Raw genomic sequence first — 20,687 nt, 5'->3', positions numbered from 1 at the left:
ACAGAACACGACGGCTGTCGTGACAATGGGTCCATCTCTAATTCATACTTACAGTATATGAAGTGTATGTTTAATTAGCTGGACACTCTAGACAAAGGGGATTAAAGGTTTTGGCGGGAAAATACTGACCAATGGCTATTTTTATTTATTTATTCAAGGTTAAAGTTAAGTTGTAATTTTAGAACTCTATAGATTTCTAGACTTACATTATAGAAAGTTGTTTATAAATCTATTTAACTGTTTATTATTTAAATAAAATATATTTATTTTAAATCAAGCTTATTATTGAAAGTTATTTCATAATTTTAATGGCATGTGAAAGAAAAACAGTGTTAATTAAAATCAATATAATGCAATGACTATCACAATACAGTTGACTATGTCTTGTTATATACATTCATACTTACTGCCATACAGAAACCTATTAAATTTAATGACCAACGGAACATATTTCAAGTGATCATATATTCATGATAATTATGGATTCAAATAAAATAAAGAGCAAGGGCCACTTAGGGCCTTTTTTGGCCTTGTGAGTTTTAGAAAAATCGAAACTGCTCCGTTTTGGTTGACAATGCAGTATTTATCACTTGGACCCTTCTTGACTGTGTATCTATTGAACATGACGTAATTTTCTTCATAGTCAATGCATTATGACGTCATAAAATGCGTCATTTTTACCGTATCCTGTAAATTCCTTTAAGGGGATGAAGGACACGTGGTCACATGACTGGTTAACTACGTCATAGTCTCCGTTTATATAAACTGTGCAAAACGTGTAAAGCATCAGTTCATGTATAAATTTTTGACAATTTTTAAACTTTAATTTACCATCTTATAAAAAAAAATAAAAAGTGTTAACATTCTTGTAAACATTAACAAATTATGAAAAAAGATTGATCCACTCCTCTGTTTCCCCAAACTGCGCGTCCAACAAGTCGATGACGTCATACACGATCTGTTAGTACAGCAAGATCATACTCGGTGAACACATGGGCGGTGTTATTATGTAAAAACAGGTCATAATCAGTATATGATGAAATATTTTGAGAAACGGGAACACAAAAATTATTTTTGCATGGCTGATGACGGAAATCTTATGTAGGTATATCTTATTTCGCATATTTAGCTTACTTGTGACGTCATAGTTGGTTTTTTCCGTACTCGAGAAATGTAACATAACACGTTTTTGTCATGTTTATGTCCTCTTTAACGATGTCCTGTGAAATAATGAGGCCAGCTTCATCATTCGAAATTTTTACAGTTAATAAATAATATGAAGGATTTGCATTTCAACATAAATTAAAAAATATTGAATGATAGAATTTTTGTAAATTACGTTTTTTATTGTTGAAGTTGTCTTAAAAAGTGCGTAATTTTCCCTATCCAGCTGCAGTGTAATGGACAAAACTTGCTTTTGCGCATTTTAAACCCTAGTTACACTCTGAAATATTTTAAAAGATACATGTCCACTTTAATATTTATTATATATGCTTAAAAAATCCCATTGTGGACAGAGTAATGAGCCCGGAAACATGGAGAATTAATACTCAACTTAGATACTGTAGGGCATAGTATTTGTCAATCAATATCTCCAAAATAAGGTAAGAAACCTAATGATATAACTGCTGTAATATATGTGGGACATACTTAATTAGAAATATACAAAATATAAAAAAAATTGAATGACAAGTATTTTTTTAGCTCAAGGTCCTTCTCCTCCTTAAGGGGACGAAGGACACATGGTCACATGACTGTTTATCTACGCATAGTTTCCGTTTATATACAGTGCAAAACGTGTAAACCATCGGTTCTTGTATAGATTTTTGACAATTTATTTTACTTTAAGGTCAAGATCTAGTAAATGGCTTTAGACTATCATTTTGGTGCTAGATCCATTATGACGTCATAATCAATTTCAACTTTCTTTTTCCCGTACTTTACGGCTTTAATAGAATTATGTAGAAAATAAAGTATTTTCATGGAATTCAATTTGAAATCATGTGAAAAGTAATCCCGATACCTATATTATTCAATTTAATATTATTTTATAGAAGAGGCTAAGAACATACAAATTACCGTTTTCTGAGAGACTCTAGGCAATCTGGATACATTTCCCTTGTCTGATATGGAAAAAAACTCCCGAATTCATGACTGGTTTTCTTAATTTTTCATTGAAAATGACAGTTTAAAATATGATTTTTTGTCTTGTTTACTTACAAATTATGCCCCAAAACACCTTATTTGACCATGCTAAAGTTATAAAGCATAATTAAAGGAATTTATTTCTCAAATTTGAGAAATCTGTAGGCACCTTTCATTTACAAGATCTTGACCTTAATTGCCATCTAATATGAAAATAATAAAAAAAACTTTAACATTCTTGTAAACATTAACAAATTACGGAATATGTTGTTCCACTCCTCTGATTCCCTACACTGCGCGTCCAACAAGTCGGTGACGTCATACACGATCTGTTAGTACAGCAAGATCATACTCGGTGAATACACTGGCAGTATTATTGTGTAAAAACAGGTTATAATCAATATATTATGAGATATTTTGAGAAACGGGGAACATAAAAATTATTTTTATATGGCTGATGACGAAAATCTTATGTAGGTATATCTTATTTCGTTTATTTAGCTTACGTGTGACGTTGGTTTTTCCCGTACTCGAGAAATGTAAACATGACACGTTTTTGTCATGCTTTTGTCTTGTTTAACGATGTCCTGAGCAATATTAAGGTCAGCTTCACCATTCGATATTTTTACAGTTAAACAATAAAACGAAGGACCTGCATTTAAACGTAAATTTTCAAAAATTGAATGATAGAATTTCTTGTAAATTAATTATTTTGTTAAGTTGTCCTTAAAAGTACGTAATTTTCCCTACCCAGATGCAGTGTACTAGAAGAAACTTGCGTTTTCGAATTTTAAACCCTATTCATACTCTGAAATATTTTAAAAGATACATGTCCACTGAGATATTTTTTTATATATGCATAAAAATTCCAAATATGGACAGAGTAATTAGCCCGCAAATATGGAGAATCAAAACTCCACTTAGACACCGTAGGGCATAGTATTTGTCAATTAATCAATATCTCTAAAATAAGGCAAGAAACCTAATGATATAACTGCTTTAAGATATGTGGGACATACTAAATAAGAAATATACAAAATATGAAAAAAAATTGAATGACAAGTATTTTTTCAGCTCAAGGTCCTTCTTTCCCTTAAGAATGGCCAAAAGTTGGAGTATTTTTTCAATACTTCATATAGAGCACAACCTCTGATCCAAAATATGCAATTACATAATGAAAGGTCTGTTTCTTAAGATCATAAAACATGGTTTAATTTTTGGATCGAGGGCTGTGCTCATATTTTAACTCTTTGCTGAATGTAGTCAAATAAGCATGTTTTCTGCAAAATTCAAGAACATTGCATTTTCACAATGCCAGTTTTCCAATACCTGAATTCTCAAAAAGAAATTTTGTTATAGGAAATGAGAGCACTGAGTCTCTACTTTATTTTGATATATGAAATGGGACAGAAGGTGATAGTCAAGTAATTGATACAAGAACAGGGTCATTTTATGCATAAAGTGAACCTAGCTCCTTGTTTAAAAAGTCTAAGAAAAGATTATTCACAAAGCACATGATAGTAACAATTTTTTTTTCCGATTAGAGAAAATATTTACGTATATATACGATTACTTGTAGCAAAATTTGCATCTTAGTTCACGATGACGCCGTGCTGCCTTCATGACGTCAATTACGTGATATTTCTTATCCAAAATTTCTTTATTTAGTCTATGAGATAAACGGTTTGAGATTTTATTTTAAAAATAAAATGATTTATAAAGGGCATCTACTTGTAACAAAAATCTTATCAAATTTGGAGGCAAGGCCAATTTTGATGCTTAACTAGCCTTGTTCTTTACAAAATAAACCCAAGTCAACAATGGTCTTAATGAAACAGTAAACAGTAAAAGTAAATAAAATAAAATCAAACTATCACACTTTTCAAACCAAAAAATTGAATATTGAAAGGTCATTAATACTTTGGCCATATTAAACAAAATCGTATATTCTTTTTTAGGGGAATCAGGAAAATTATCTGTTGTATGTTTATGCACAAACTTTCTAACTACTCAGAATACTTGTTCCTACTGTATTTCACAGAGCAAACTCACACACATATTTTTATAAAAATGAATTCCAAAAGAATGAAATCCAAATCCAAAAAGAGACTGCTCTTAGTTCAGGACCATTATTGGTACTGTCTTTGGACACAATTAAACTCTTCACTCGCAGAAGGCTTCCATTGTTGGGGGCAGGTTGGATCTGAAGAAGTTCACACACTAAAGGATAGATGTCCACGTTTTTAAACACCGGTACTTGATAGTTCTGGCGAATGTTTGGACCCATGGCTAGGAATATTGGCTTCATGCTTAGTAAAGCGTTGTCGTAACCATGATTTCCCTTCTCGTTTATTCTTTTGGCCAACGTGGCATTCTGGAAAGGTATTTGATAATTTAATATCATAAAAAAATTAGAAGTATAAATCAAACATTGATTGTCACACGTGAACAACTAAATTTGGGCGCTGAAAACTTTATTTTTGATGCTTAATCTTGTGGAGATCGAGTTAAACATCATCAAAAGTCACAATTAACTGTATGAACTCTATTTTTTCTAATTTCCTGAATGGCAAATAAACACATAAACATGCTAATCTCATCAAGGTTCTTTATTTGACAAAGAACAAACTACGGTTTCAATACTAATCTGACCCTCTATTTTAGGTCGGTTGAATCAATCATCTGCTATCTTTTTTGTACGTCGTCGTCTGTCGTGCGTCGTGTACAATATATATATATATATATATATATATATATATATATATATATATATATATATATATATATATATATATATATATATATATATATATACCCGGTATGTTTTACTTGAAAGGTTTCTGAGTTCATGGTTTTTATACAAAAAATTTTAAAAGTAAATAGTCCAACACCATGGGTATTTTGAATGATAAAGTTGTAGGTCAAAGATAATGGGAAGTTGTGATGGAAAAAAGGAATTTTTTTTATCACAAAAAAGCAACATTGTTTGTTAAATATAAAATGTTCAGAGCTAAAGCTTCTTCATGCATTTTTGATATTTAAAATTTTAAACTTTACTACTTTAAATACAGAGTAGATGTTTTCCATTCCAAGTGGACCTGAGATGAAATCAGATTTAACGTGCATTTCCGCATATTTACCTTTGTGATGTTACATGTTTAGTATCATGTAAGTGGTTTGTAGTAAGATGAACATATGGGTTACATTAAATAGTTAACCACAATACTGCAGTACTATATCAATATCACATATAATTGCCGATCCAAACTCTATATCTACATACATCACTATCGAGAAACAAACCTACCGTCACAATACTCCAACCCTCTTCCGCTGTTGCAAAGATTGGCATTACCCTCCTATTATTTCTATAATGCCATTTTATTGGTATCTCTTCCTTTAGATATACATTTAAACGTGGAACTGAAGCGTTCCGTATTTTTTGTATGACGTATTGTGGATCCTTTCTTGGATTGATCTGCATGACCGGTCCGCTGTCCAGCGTGAACAGAATGTCCTCATCCATGTCGACCAACTCAGAGACATCAATCAGCCTATGTTGTAGGTCAATACCGGTCATCCCATGGTCACTCACGAGCACAAGATTGACCTTGTCTGTCAAAGAGTTCCTATCCAAACTATCCAAGATGTATCCCAGAATCCCGTCCATATCCTTGACCTTTTGTACGATCTGTGTCGAGTCAGGTCCATACATGTGACCTGTTTTGTCTGGTTCATGAAAGTACAATGTGACGAAGTCTATTGATTTGTTTACTAACCAGTCGATCACCCGATCCACTCGCGGGATAAAAGGAATACTCTCGTTGTAAGGTAACCAAATGTTTGGACGATACCCGCGAATTTTTGCTTCACTTCCGGGCCAATAAAAGGTGGCGCTCGTCCTGTTGTTCTTTCTAGCCGTGACCCAAAGTGGTTCTCCGCCATCCCACCACTCACTCTCGTGGCTTTGATGACCAAACGTGGCATTAAGGACCGGGTCATACATATGGTTACTGACGATTCCATGACTCTCTTCATATAGTCCTTAAAAAGTAATTTATTAAGTCTGAAATGAGTTCAAATCCCAGCCATAGTGTAATTAAGATGAATTGTGGAATAGTGTTCAAAAATATTTTATTCATTATAAGAATCATACCTTCAAAGACAATTACCAAGAATATTGTGGACTATAATTCACAACTATTTTCTTCGTAATGTGAATGTATTAAATTGAATGTTTTAAATGATGTATACGCCTATAAAATAGTTTATAGGCTCTTAATAATCCTACAACACTTACCGGTTACAAGGGTGTAATGATTAGGAAACGTCTTTGTGACGAAAGTATTATTAATGTACAGCGCATGCGTTCCCAGCCGCGCCATGCGGTCAAAGTTTGGAGTTTGTGTTTTCTTCAAATAATCCCATCGAAAACCGTCCATAGAAACCAATAACACCTTCTGTGTGTATCCGGGGATACTTCCGGTCACGAAGTTCATCAGCACATAGAGAATAGTCATCCAGAAGGAAGCCTTGTATTTCGCCATTTTGCTTTATAAGTTTGAGATATATAAAACTGATAAAACGAACTTGTGTTTGATGAACTGTTCAAACTTGATAGATCAAGTACGTGGCTCTCATATCTTAAACAAATTAACCGAAGTCTTATCGTCCCTTAAAAGCCAATGAAAGTGACTTCTTCAACTGACAAAAGTACATTTGTGTACATCATTCAATGGGAAATATAATACTCAAATTGTTTTGATTTTTGTACAATTTTATGATAGATGTTAGTTCAGTGTCCTTTAATCAATAATGAGGATATTCTTCTCCTTTTGAATTGGCTGCAAGGTTTGCATTTCCGATAAAGCTTACTCTTTTCAACGCACTGCCTTTTTCATATTCCGTTTCCAACAGTATATTGAAAAACGGAAATTCTTGCTTCAGCAAAGTTTTTGAGGCGAGATATACCTTGGAAGTGTCTTTAAGAAAAATGGGCGCTATTTTTTTCTGAAACATCATACAGCAAATCTATCATAAAATTTTATTCAAGATCGACATTTTCAACAGATGTTAATACGTATTTAATTTAAAAGGCATACCAATGGCAAATTGTAATATCATGCAAACCTTAGTTGATAAAAATAAGACCAAAGTAAAAATCTACAAAAACTAAATTATTATAAAGATTAACAAGAAATAAAAATCTTGCATGAAAAAAAAAGAATTGAAATTTTTTTGTTTATTAATAGTATACGGGGTTGTTTGTTATATTAATGTATATACTATATTAGACCTCCTACATCGTTCCCTACTCAATGCATGAACAGTTTTAACACATTAAGAAATTTACTAAACAGTGAGTAAAAGGGATCCGAAAGACATTCATGCTATATGTAAACCCTACTCCAATCATTGAAGTAGTGGGCATTCATGATAAGTGTCACAGATTTTAGAGGCACTCTAAAATGTTACAGAAACAATTCAAAGCTTTTTTTCTACAATTCAAATCTACAATACAGTACCTGGTTTTAAACTTTGCCTTTTAAACATGAAGAAAGTGAAAAAAAAAAACATCCTAGAGTGTCAAGTTTTAATATCTTCGCTATTGCTATAAAAAGTCAAATACTAGGAAAACAAACAATGTCAATGACAAGAGTACTGCACTGGGAAACATATATGTGCCATTGTTAGTGAGATTTGCTGTTTGTGGTTTAGGTTTTACAATAAAGTTGCGCACGCGTTCCAAACTTCCATTGTTTGGCGCGGGATTGATTTCCAGAAGAGTGCATAGAAGTGAGTATATATCTACAGACAGAAAGGGCTGACAGGTGTGGTTTTTTCGGATGTCCGGTCCGGCAGCGAAGAACAGAGGTTTCATTGATGTCAGTCGATTATCATATCCATGATTTCCCCGATCAGTCTTATTAATCAGGTCATCTTTATCCTGAACAAAAGAAAAGAGTTTTAAGAAGAAAAATAGTGTGATATGCAAGTTTAAAGATACAGATAAATCAAATATACAAGTTTCTAATGTCCTTCAACTATAAACAATTCAGTCATGTTGAAGAGTCCATTTCCAGTAATTATCATATGACTTGCGAACCAAGTACTAGCATTTTAAAATCGAATATCCAGGTTTTGTATAAAAAAAAAATCTTTTCACTTAAACAATTGTTTTAAACTCAAAATGAGTGTAGAAGTCTCTAAAGAGTTTTTTTGTCAAGTATATTTTTAGTATCTACACACATAGCTTAATTAAAATTCAAAATAAAAAATAGGGTTCAATGCGCTTCTTTTGACGCTACATTTAATATGACCTTTTTGCACTGAAATTGTGTCTTTAAGCATGAATCATTTCTTCAAAGCTTTTCCTCCAATATTTTTTATTCAAATAAATCAATGGGATAAAATATACCTTAATCTATCTTGAAAAGACACATTAAAATACTACGACAAATAAAAACTTCAAATTACTTCGCATAATCAATTACTTAATCTTTCTGCACTCACAAAATGTCATTTTTCTGGAATTAAAAAATTGAACACGCAGGAAAATTAATCTAAAGTCTTAAACTTTTACTACATTTAAGCAGAATCTTATATACCTTATATATTCAGAAAAAAAAAAATCAAAAGTGGGGTCTATGATGTAAATTTTTAGATATTACTTAAAAAGTGTTAATTTTAAGTTAAAATTGGCCCTATTTTTCTGGACTTCCAGAATATATTTGCTATATTTGTCATAATATGACTTCTTGATTGATTGTATGTTGTTTTGCGTCCCATTCGAGAATTTTTCACTCATGTACAGACGTCACCATGTACTGGTGAAGGGCTTCATTTTTTTAACCTTTACTCGGTTCCCAGGGCCATTGAGCAGTGAGGGATCTTTATCGTGCCAACGCCTGCCATGGCACGGGGCTTCGGTTTTCAAGGTCTCATCCGAAGGACCCGCAACTTTCAAAGTGCCAATAGCATGGCGAAGGAACAGTTGCTACCCATTTTTTTTATCGACTTAGGTCAGTCGCGGTTGAGATTCGAACTCACGACCTACCGAACACGGAGAGAGTGCTCTACCGACTGACCTACCATGACGGTCAGTCACAATATGATAATAGAATCATAAAAGTTAATTTAATAAATAGATCTATTTCAGGACCAGCATAAAACATTTCATTACACGAAATAACTCTTTGTGCAGTCTGCATAGAAAAATAGGAATCCAAAATTAACAGTACTGTAAATTCTTAGCAAGAGAAAAATTGATCATTTACGTTTTAAAAAACCCGCCACAAAAAAAGTTCCTCACTTAATGCTTTTCGTGTGGAATTTAATTGTGGGTTTTTTATTGAATATAGTTTAACTTGCATTGTAGAATCCAAATTTTATGTAAGAACTAATATATTATACAGAATTCTAGAAATAAAGGTCCACAGTAAAATCTGCTCGAAAACTCAGGATCGAACCTCTTTAAACAGGCAATGATTTAGTTTCTATAATGGTATATATGCGAAATTTACTATATTCAACGTTTATACATGTACACTTGCACAGCACTTGCCGTCATGTTGATTCAGAATTGATATTTAATATGAACTTATACCATAACGCCATTTTAGAAAGAACTCCACTATTCAATGGCTTAAATGACTATATTAAAAGAGGGTGTTGCAGAAATTCGAGATTATTCCCTAAGTCGGGAAGGACATTTTAATACCCACGACGCGTGAAGAGTTATCTCTAAATATAGATAATGCTACGTAGTTGACTTTATTTATACGGCGGGTATGTCCAGCTTGTTATAACAAAACACTTCACATTTTACGTATATTTCATGCATAGTTTTTCCTAGTACTAGCATAGACCGGCGACCTGTTAGGAAACTTTTTTTCACAACTATGATCACTGTCGCCATATTGCACGAGAAAAGTTTGAGCGTTAAAAACCACAATTGATGGCAAGTGCACCTCGCACATCATTTTGAAATTAAAGATGTACTGTAGACAGCGCGTGTTAATATTTTTCAATAAATAAAAGTGTGTCCAATAATCACGCTGTTGATGCAATATCCAAGAAATTCCATTGAGTCATTTCAATTTAATTGTTTCAAATTAAATCTGAGCCACTAATTAACAGAACAATAATGAAAGAAATAAGTATGAAAAAAATAAATTATTTAAAATGATAGTACCTTATTTTTTAAGACATCGCCACTAAATAATAACATTAAATGTATGTCTTATTAGTTTTAGATCACAATATCAATGAAAACAATTTAATTCTGCATGCATTTAAAATATTACCCATTAACTTTCTGACATTCTCTCCCTCTCTTTCTGTTACATTACACATAATCCCATTATATAAGAAAAAAATATGTATGCCATTACAGGATTCGAACCCATTCTCAGGTAAAAAGCATCTTCGCATAGAGTCTACACGCTTTACCACTAGACCAGCTCCGACACTGAACTATTTCGTGCTATTTTATGTACACGTTTTGCATTTCGGATGGATAATAATATTTTATTCGATTTTAGTGATTTTCAAAAATATGCCTCTTTGAAACAAAAATCGGAAATGGCAGTTTTGAAGAAAAATCCTGTCTCTTTATGTGTATATCAAATTCATTCTGTTTCAAGGAGGCGATTTTTCAGAACAATGGGGATTCCCTGTTCGAAAAACAGAAAACTTGACTTATTTTGCTATGTGACTAATTTACACTTCATTTAATGGCAAATTGGAAGTCGATATGCAGTTTCTAAATATTGTTCTACATTGTGTTGTATATACCGTTGTATCTGAAAAAAAATTAAAGGCCGTTTTCTGTTACTTAAAATTTTTCTTTTAGACTGCTACAACTTTAGGGGAAATAACAAAAGAACTTCAACACCATCTTTGATTTTTTTTTTTATTTTTATGTTACGAGGTCTCTTTTTCTCCAAGCTTATTAATTTCTCAAATGGGTTAAGAATTTATTCCGCCTCAGACAAAATAAAATATTGATTGGCTAAAAACAAATCATTTGGAGCTCTAAAATACACAGTCTCCGAGCAGGGGACTATTCAAATTTGGACACGAGATTTCGTTCAACTTGTATCTGATGTACAGAAACGCAAGCAGTTTCTTTGTTGAAATTTGCTGTAGTTAATACAAATCAGGAGCAGAGCAAACACGGACCCCTACAAAAAATCATAGGTGGAATCAGGTGTCATTGAAGAGTAAGCATCCCCTGTAGGCCGGTCACACCCGCCGTGTGCTCCTTACCATGATCGGGTAAACGGAAAAATCCGTACACAATTCAGTGTGTAGGTATCTTCAACTGTAATGATGCAATACTGATAATATTTGATGTTCAATGATATTTTGAAATATGTTTTTTTAAATATGTAACTGACCTCAGAACAAATCTTAAGATCCTTCCGTGGGATAATTCGTTACGCACTTATTTTGCAGGCTAGTAGTTGGGGAGGGGGGGGACTTCCCAAAATAATCTGACAAGCAGAAAATCCTAATTAATTGTCCAAATCCTGGAATTTGCTAGTGCTCGATCTTACAACAAAAAGTGGGGGGGGGGGGGGGCAGCATCTAAAGGAAAATTTATTATAGCAAAATACTTTACTCAGAAAACGTGGGGGGGGGGCTCCCCCCCCCCCCCCGCGTTCTACGGGCCTGAGTTTGTGACTTAATACGGAGTCATCCAGAGTGTGAAACGGAAATCCATACTCGGGTTCGCCTTGCTTAGAACTAGTTTCTATTTCACACCCCTAAATGACTCCGTACTAGGTCACAAACTAACTGTATAACTAATGATGCACCCTCCCTCCTTAGATATGAAATGAAAAAGGTGTAGACAACGAACAGTGATCGATCTAAAAACACACACAGAAACAATACAAAATTGTAAAAAGGGCACTAAACACGGACCCCTGGAAATTCAAGTGGTGGTATTAGGTGCCTAGGAGGAGCAAGCATCCTCTGCTGACCGGTCATACCCGTCGTGAGTCCTATGTAATGATCAGGTTGACGGAAATATCTGTAGTCAAGTATAAAAACAAAGGCCCAACAATTAGTATCAAATACGTCTGTCAAAATATGACCCAATGATATATATTTGTTAACAAAGTCATTGTAACAACTGTAGAATTTACGAACTGCTGACTTTAAATGAGGTTGCTGGAATTCCTGTAACATTAACTTATCATTCAGTAGCCTGCCTCGTGTCATGTTGTAAATTTTTAATTTACCGGGAAGCAGTAAATACAAAATTTATAAAATGACACTCGGTTTAAAAATTGGTCAAACTCGGAGCATTTTCTTGAGTATCGAATCAGTTGGGAGACATAAACACCATATGCCTGTAAAACGCGGGGGGGGGGGGGGCACTTTTTTTCTGCGTTTTTCTGTAAGTTTGAGCACTGGGCAAACTACAAGATTTGAAAAAAAAATGTACAAAAAAGGAAAGAAAGCCCCCCTTCCCTCCTCCCTCCCGAAATACGATTTTCGAGTTTGGAAAATTTTCGGGTTTTTAGGGGGTTTGTTTGTTTTTAGAGCCCACCTTTTTAAACCGTTGCTAAGGGCCTGATATGCAGGTGATAGCGTAACATTACTACATCAATAATGGAAGTTGACGATGGAAAAGATTAAGTCATCTCGTTTTTCATACAGTTTAGTTGTTAGTCGGCCCTTATCGTCAATAGTCAGTAAAACATCCAAATATGACACAAATGTGGCAGACTCTGTGGTGTCTTTTATTTCATAGGATTAAATCGAGTCGACATATGAATGGAAATTACTATTGTTAATTGATAAACGTCGTCGATATATCTGAATGTTGAAATAAAAGTCACAGTAGCAACAACATACACACAGGAGTCTTCATTCGAGATTCTAAAGCCATGCACCGGAAATAGACATGAATTAATGAATGATAGGCCACTCAAAAATGACAATAAACATTTAGTAGTACTCTTCAGTTCCAAAGCAACAAGCATACGCTTGTTTGTCATGACTTGGTACGATAATGAAGTTTTTTTAATTTTAAAAGTAACGTTAAAATTGTCTCAGGCAATAGGACATTATGACATAAAGATGGTACCATGAGCAACAGAACCTCTTTGTCAAGAGGAAAATTAGTGTAAGGTTTAATGACTTGTAACGCATCTATTCTGGAGGAAAGAAAACATTGTAAGTTTTATAAAAATACATCAAACGGACTCGGATAAGCTCAGTGGGGCGTGTTACAGACTGCAGAGTGGAGTTTTGATTTGTGTTTGAACAGCGCGGGAGGTTTAAAAAGTCTGCGGTTCACAAAACCTCTATACTTGTTGTTAAGGTAAAGAAGCCTATTTTACTGTGTAGAGAATTTGCTTTTATGACTTAAAACAAATGCGTCTTAGATTAAAGTTTAAGACTACAAAAATGTTCGAAAAAAGCGGTGACTAACTTTTAGACAATTTAGAGTCATTAAGGTAGCTTACCCATAATATCGACCACCCTTCGTCTGCCACACAAAGAATAGGCATTACCCGCCTATTGTTTTTATAGTGCCAGTATTCGGGTATATCCTCTTTCTTGTACACAGTCATTTTATCACTCTTGCTGAGAGCTTGGTATACAGATTCTAGCTTTCCCTCCACTGGAGTGATATGCATAAGTGGCCCTTTGTCGGATTTTCTGACAATGTCGCTAAGATTAACTAATGATGCAATTTCTATTCTTTTCTTTTGAAAATCTATTTCTGTCATGCCGTGATCGCTGGTCAAAACGAGGTTCACTACAGACGCAAGTTCCTTCTCTTCTAGCATATCGAGAAGATATCCCACAGCGCTGTCCATTTCCTGTACTTTTTCCCTTAGTTCCCGTGAATTTGGTCCAAATTTGTGCCCCGCTTTGTCAGGTTGTGGGGTGTACATAACAGCAATGTCAATGTCGCCCTTCAGCCAATCAGTGACGTTGTCAATCTGTTTCTGGACATCTACACTGGAATAATTCTTATACTTTGTTGGCCTTAGGCCACGAATTTTTACCTCACTTCCTGGCCAGAAATAGGTGGCGCTTTTTAATCCGTTTCTTACCGCTGTGATCCAGATTGGCTCGCCATCATTCCACCATTTTGACTCACGGGTTCTGGGAGAAAAAGTTTCATTAAATTCAGGATCGTACATCACATTTCCTATAATTCCATGACTTTCCTCGTATAACCCTAAAACATATAGGATTTCAAGTTTAAATGTAAATATAAAAAGCATAAAATAAAATAAAATACAAATTGTTGGGAAACTTCTTTATATAGTCAAAGATTTGAATAATATTGTCTATGTTGCTCCATATCTGTAAATGAAAAATGATTAAATTTTTTTTTAAATGTACATATAATTTGTAAATTACTTTATTAGACTTTTTTGCTTCAACTACAAACTTAATAATTTGTTAAGTGTAACCTACTTTCAATTAATTTTTCAGCGAAATATATTATGAGGGTTTTGCAAGATATTTCTGAGCTCAATATAATTCATAGAACTCTTAACATAGTTTTATGTGTAAATGATTTTATTTCACCTATGATGTCACTTTACACAGGTGTTTCCAATAAAGAAGATTTAAAATGAAAAAAAATCCACTTTAACCAATCTCAATTTTAAACAAGAGGCCCATGGGCCACATCGCTCACCTGAATAACTTTAGCCATGTTGTTCTTTACCAGATTTCCCCCTTTAATATACCTATTGTGGCCCCGCCCTACCCCCGGGGGTCATGATTTGAACAATTTAGAATCTACACTACCTCGGGATGCTTCCAAATAAGTTTCAGCTTTATTGGTCCAGTGGTTCTTGAAAAGAAGATTTTTAAAGATTTTTCCTATATATTTCAATGTAAAACTTGGATTTCCTATTGTGGCCCCGCCCTACCCCCGGGGGTCATGATTTGAACAATTTAGAATCTACACTACCTCGGGATGCTTCCATATAAGTTTCAGTATTTCTGGCCCAGTGGTTCTTGAGAAGAAGATTTTTAAAGATTTTTCCTATATATTTCAATGTAAAACTTGGATTTCCTATTGTGGCCCCGCCCTACCCCCGGGGGTCATGATTTGAACAATTTAGAATCTACACTACCTCGGGATGCTTCCATATAAGTTTCAGCTTTTCTGGCCCAGGTGTTCTTGAGAAGAAGATTTTTAAAGATTTTTCTTATATATTTCAATGTAAAACTTGGATTTCCTATTGTGGCCCCGCCCTACCCCCGGGGGTCATGATTTGAACAATTTAGAATATACACTACCCCAGGATGCTTCCATATAAGTTTCAGCGTTTTCTGGCCCAGTGGTTCTTGAGAAGAAGATTTTTTAATGACCCCACCCTATTTTTGTCTTTTCTTGATTATCTCCCCTTGTAAGGGGACTTGGCCCTTTATTTTAACAATTTACACTCCCCTTCATCCAACAATACTTTGTACCAAGTCTGGTTAAAATTGGACTAGTGGTTCTTGAGAAGAAGTTGAAAATGTGAAAAGTTTACAGAGGGAGGGACAGACGGACGGACGACAGACAACGGATGATCAGAAAAGCTCATTTGAGCTTTCAGCTCAGGTGAGCTAAAAGGAAATAGTTTCAGAGTTAAATATTGTTACGCACAAACTCTTAATGTACATATGTTAAAGTCCAACCATTTCTCCAAATGTTTCATTACTATGTCCATCCTTTCATTTACCAACATTAATGTAAAAGAAAATTGAGTACAAATAATACCTTAAAATTAAAACAATTTTTTTTTAATAACGATACTTTGAAACAAATGTCCAATATCGGCAAAGTTGTTTGGTAACTAACAGAGAAATCTAAAATCATATAGTTGCGTTTCTGCTTTTTAGTGCACCTTCACTACATGCAACGTATTGCGTACAAAAAAATCAACAATTGGAATTCAATTACTCAGAATAAACAAAGGTGATTTTCTTACCTGTGGCCACACTGTAGTGACTGGGGAATGTCTTTGTACAGAATGTGTTGTTGATGTACTCTGCCCGTGTTCCCAGACCCGCTAGGCGGTCTAGATTAGGGGTGGAGATAGTTTTCACGTAATCCCATCGGAACCCGTCCATTGACACAAGAAGGACCTTGTTGCGGCGCGCCGCTACACCCACTGCTGCTAGGACCAGAAGACTTAATACAAGTGAAGTCATACCCAGGGTAGGTAAATGCATGATTCCAGTCCGCGAATGGGGACACGAGTTCCAAGAAAGCGAGCTATACACTGATCGTCCCACGGATTGTTATCACAATGACTAAACCTTCCAAATCACTTCCCTGTAACAGTTTCTGATCTCATATTGTGTTATGTATATCCGTCTCACTGATCGCAGTTTTTCAATACCATGTGCCCCCTTCTCATGAAACACAACTACCTAAATAAACATTTATAAACAATCTATATGACTCCATCAACAATACACCAAAACCTCCTCTGTGTATCCCCATTATTAATGTTCTCACTTCTGGATTAATGTTTTCCATCCGATATAAACAGACATTGGTTCAAACGCCTGCCCAGTATTAATGGCTAGTCTTATTAATATACCTGATAATTTTCCTCTTAGCAAACCGCTACATTAACCATTTACTGGCAGAAGTAGAAGACGGCACATGTACCAAAAGCTGGTCAATTATCCTGACATCCGTGAAATTTATTTTATAATTCGAAAAACTGTTTTCATTAAACGACATAATTTGATAGAAACGACTTAGCAAATACTCACCTGTGATACCTTTGCCAAAAATGAATTTGTTATGCAGTTCTGATAATCAAGTTTTAAAAGCCAATCAAGTTGTACGTATGAGGCAGACATCGATAAAGATTGACATATCAATAGCTCACATATTAGAGAATCTGTCCGCGCGATTCCCGCGCGCCACACACGCTGATGACGTAAGCACGACCTCGTTCTGTAATTTATCAGCTCTCCAGAAGTTTTATGTCATTTGATGATTAGACGCTTATCGTTCACTTTTTTGCAGTTTATGTTACATAAATAGAAAAATCTATATCTGTATCTGTATCACCAAGATATGTACGAATTCACCCTTTTATTTCATTTAATAAGCTAAATTCTTTTAAAAACTAGATAAATTATTTATTATTTTAGATGAAGTTAAAATTGAGTTTACCCTCGTGCACTTTGTTAATTGAATAGGGCTGAAGAAAATTTTCCGTGAGAACAGCGATCATTTTCGTTACTAGTAATAGTTAAAAATAGTGGCAAATACATACAAGTGTTCTTGAATTTCTGAATAGTGACACTTCACCTTTGTTAAAGTACAGTGGTACACACACCAGTTCGAATAAGTACAGTATAATTTATGACAAGTTATAATAATATAGTATCATCCCATAAGTTTTACACTCAGTTTTGTTTATTTTTGCTTTATTGCATTTTTTTGGTATTCGTATTAACATTGCAGAATAGAAATATTACTCATAAAAGAAATTAACTGCTTTTAAATATCAATCATCTGATTTTTTTAATCATCTTTATTTATTTAAAAAAAACTGTGGGTCCACGTTTTTTGAACAACAACAGCATACCCCTTTTTTCCCTAGACAAAAGTGTCTATTATTAAAATGCAAAATATTTTGTATGGGGATGGTTGGGATAATTGACAAGCAATTTTTCTTTACTAGTTTTCTCACCTCCTTTTATCTCTTTCAAAACTAAAAGGGTGTTGAAACCACAACTTTTGGGATCCACCATTGAGCTGGTTCAAACTTATCTTATTCAAGTCTCTGATTTTAGTGTAAAATTCAACAATAAATTTCATTTAATTAGCATAAATTTTGTAGCATTTGCTTCTAAATTTGATAAATACATGTACTACGAAAAAGTATTAGGTAAGATTGTAGCCCTCTCCAAATACAGGGCTTTTTTGGGAGAGGGAGCCTAATACAATTCTAAAGTATCTCTATAATGATGCAAAAGTGGTTTTACTATTAGCGACTTCGGACAAATGAAATGAAAAACGAACAGTATTCAAGCTCACAAGTCCATTTCAAACAATACAAATCAAGAACAGAGCAAAGACGGACCTCTAAAACATCAGAGGTGGGATCAGGTGCCATAGAGGAGTCCGACGACATCCTAAAATAAGAATTTAATGCTCAAATTTATATTCTATATTTTTTTCTTCATAATTGTTAATTTCGTTAATCTTTACTATGAATTTAGCACCTGTGACGTGGAAAGTTACATGAAAATTGCGAAGGAAAAATTACACATTAATTTTAAACGTAATTGTTTTATTTTTACAATAATTTAATAGGGTAATTGGGTTTTTTTTTAAAATTAAATTGAGCCCAAACAATTTTGGTGTACCTAGGATACTGAAAATACATATAATTCCTACTGTGTATTCTACCTTTGGCGTGTGTTATAGGGTATTGGATGTTGTAGATTTCCAACAGATTTTTTATAGAAAATCACACGAAATGTAAATATAAACCTATATATAATAATATAAAACAGGTCATTTATATTCATCAGAATATATTTCAGTAGTTATTCCACCCGTACATATTTTACTTGTTCCTATGCTATGCATATGTTCAGACCTTCACAAGAGAATAAATATTAATAAATCAACTCGTATTTATAATCCTTGATCAAATATGAATTTTTTTATATAATTAATGTCGTTTTAGTATGACATATATTTGTCATGTCTTTCGCTTTCCATTCCGCGTTTTAGCATCACCTTTTTTCTGAAGGGAAACAATGTAATAGGGTGGGGAGCACAGCTTCTTACTAGCTTGAACTAGTGGGTTAAGAAATAAGGTCTACAGGAAGAACACTAAACCGACATGCCAGATGCCAGAAGTCCCGAGTTCAATCCCAAGAACAGACATTTACATCTCTACATACCTTTGTTACGTTTTGGCGGTTTTTACATTAAATATGGAATGGGTTTCAAGATAAGAAGTTTTTCCTAAAATATATCTTATAATATCGGAGCTGACATTTTAATCACGCTTCAGAAATGAGACTAAAATAACGATCAATTCGCTGAGCACTATATAAAGCATGCACTATATCATGTCACAGCACACCACATTGTTTGGCGTCTTTATCACCCTATTTTTTGTAACTACCTTGGTGAAGAGTGTGCTCATTCAGTGTTATAATTTATGTCTCAAATTCATTTAAGGACAAAGGATACTCAAAAATAGAAATTTATAAAACAAATTGTGATCAGGCTTTATTTCTTACTAAAACACATCCTCTTCGTGCTTTGAGCACATAAGTTTTGAATATCCTTATTTTGGTTTTGGTTCTGATAATTGAAGATTTCCAGATGTTCCGTAGGTTTTCAAAGGTGGCAAGGGCTTTTGCTATTCTATTTTCAACATCCTTGGAGGATTCTCCATTAGCTGTGGTCTTGCTGCCAAGATATATAAAATTGTCTACTTCTTCTATTCTGTTGTTGTTTGCTATAACTTTTTTTTAAATCTATCTTTGTAATTATCTTCATTAACTTTTTTTTGTTTACGTTTATATTTAGTCTAAAAAGTCTGCAATACTTGTCTAGGACATCAATTTTGCTCTCGAAATTCTTATGTCGCTATGCTAGTAAAGCGATGTCATCTGCAATGTCAAGATCTTCGAGTGACTGTTGAAATGTCCAGGATATTCCTCTATTAGCCTGACTGGTAGTGATTTTCATAAGGCAGTCTATGCAGAAAGTACAGAGCAGTGGTGAAAGCAGACAGCCCTGTCGTACCCCGTTTGGATTGGAAAGCTGTCTGTGAGTTCTGTGCCCCATATCGCCTTTGCTTTTAAGTCCTTGTAAAGCATCTGAATGATAGAAATGATCTTATTAGGAATGCAGTAATGTGTGAGGATCTTCCATAAAGCAGGACGATGTATACTGTCAAATGCTTTGGCGAAGTCGATGAAATTGGCATACAGCGTTGCATTCCTGTTCTAAAATTTGCCTCAAGGCGAATATTGGTATCTGGTCTGATTTTCCTTTTCTGAATCCAGCTTGTTCTTTACGAAGGTATGGGTCCACCAATGAGGCCATTCTGTTTAAGGTGACTCTGCTTAGGACTTTGCTGGTCACTGACAACAATATAATTCCTCTCCAGTTATTTGTGTCTGCTAAGTCACATTTCTTGGGCAGCTTCAATATGAGACCAACCTTCCAATCATCTGGTCTGTTTCTGTCTGCCATATAGTTTGCAGGATATCGGTAAGAAGGTTGGGTGTTAATACTTCCTCAGTTTTCAACATTTCTGCAAGTACCTGATCGATCCCTGGGGCCTTGCCTTTCTTAAGAAGTTTGATGGCCTGTTTTTATTTCCTCTACTGTTGGTACATCAGTTATCTACACCTTCACTTATTTCAGCATATTCTGTTGACATTCCTGGTTTATTACTTTTTCCAAGGGATTTTTCCAACAGGCAAGCTCTTCTTCTATACTGGAGGCCAATTCTCTTATTTTCGCACTAGTGTATCTGTCCTTTTGAATCCTCCACTCAAAGTTTTTG

General features: G+C 34.3%; 2 protein-coding genes across 2 annotated transcripts; both read right to left on the bottom strand.

Annotated features, from left to right (window-relative positions):
- Positions 1-4,075: 4,075 nt before the first annotated feature.
- LOC133199447 (ectonucleotide pyrophosphatase/phosphodiesterase family member 5-like) lies at positions 4,076-6,663 on the bottom strand. The gene is made up of 3 exons (XM_061335249.1): positions 6,446-6,663; positions 5,453-6,189; positions 4,076-4,519 (listed from the first exon to the last, which is right to left on the bottom strand). Exons 1-3 carry the CDS (start codon positions 6,642-6,644, stop codon positions 4,208-4,210), a joined length of 1,248 nt encoding a protein of 415 aa, XP_061191233.1. The 5' UTR covers positions 6,645-6,663; the 3' UTR covers positions 4,076-4,207.
- A 625-nt stretch (positions 6,664-7,288) lies between these two features.
- LOC133199446 (ectonucleotide pyrophosphatase/phosphodiesterase family member 5-like) lies at positions 7,289-16,383 on the bottom strand. Its single transcript, XM_061335248.1, has 3 exons — positions 16,110-16,383; positions 13,629-14,353; positions 7,289-8,092 (listed from the first exon to the last, which is right to left on the bottom strand). Exons 1-3 carry the CDS (start codon positions 16,351-16,353, stop codon positions 7,757-7,759), a joined length of 1,305 nt encoding a protein of 434 aa, XP_061191232.1. The 5' UTR covers positions 16,354-16,383; the 3' UTR covers positions 7,289-7,756.
- Positions 16,384-20,687: the final 4,304 nt, after the last annotated feature.

The sequence above is a fragment of the Saccostrea echinata genome, unplaced genomic scaffold (assembly GCF_033153115.1).
Source record: "Saccostrea echinata isolate AGI-Se365-2 ecotype Australia unplaced genomic scaffold, CSIRO_AGI_Sech_v1 ptg000034l, whole genome shotgun sequence".
Taxonomy (NCBI): Eukaryota; Metazoa; Mollusca; class Bivalvia; order Ostreida; family Ostreidae; genus Saccostrea; species Saccostrea echinata.
Note: the sequence above shows the minus strand (reverse complement) of the source record. Positions and strands in the feature narration are given on the sequence as shown.

Excerpts from the sequence above, each read along its gene's own strand:
- LOC133199446 (XM_061335248.1), bottom strand. The coding sequence starts at position 16,353 with ATGCATTTACCTACCCTGGGTATGACTTCACTTGTATTAAGTCTTCTG. Across the intron at positions 14,354-16,109 it reads TCACTACAGTGTGGCCACAG|GGTTATACGAGGAAAGTCAT; the intron begins GTAAGAAAATCA and ends TATATGTTTTAG. Across the intron at positions 8,093-13,628 it reads AAGGGTGGTCGATATTATGG|GATAAAGATGACCTGATTAA; the intron begins GTAAGCTACCTT and ends TCTTTTGTTCAG.
- LOC133199447 (XM_061335249.1), bottom strand. The coding sequence starts at position 6,644 with ATGAACTTCGTGACCGGAAGTATCCCCGGATACACACAGAAGGTGTTA. Across the intron at positions 6,190-6,445 it reads TCATTACACCCTTGTAACCG|GACTATATGAAGAGAGTCAT; the intron begins GTAAGTGTTGTA and ends TTACTTTTTAAG. Across the intron at positions 4,520-5,452 it reads AGGGTTGGAGTATTGTGACG|AATGCCACGTTGGCCAAAAG; the intron begins GTAGGTTTGTTT and ends ATACCTTTCCAG.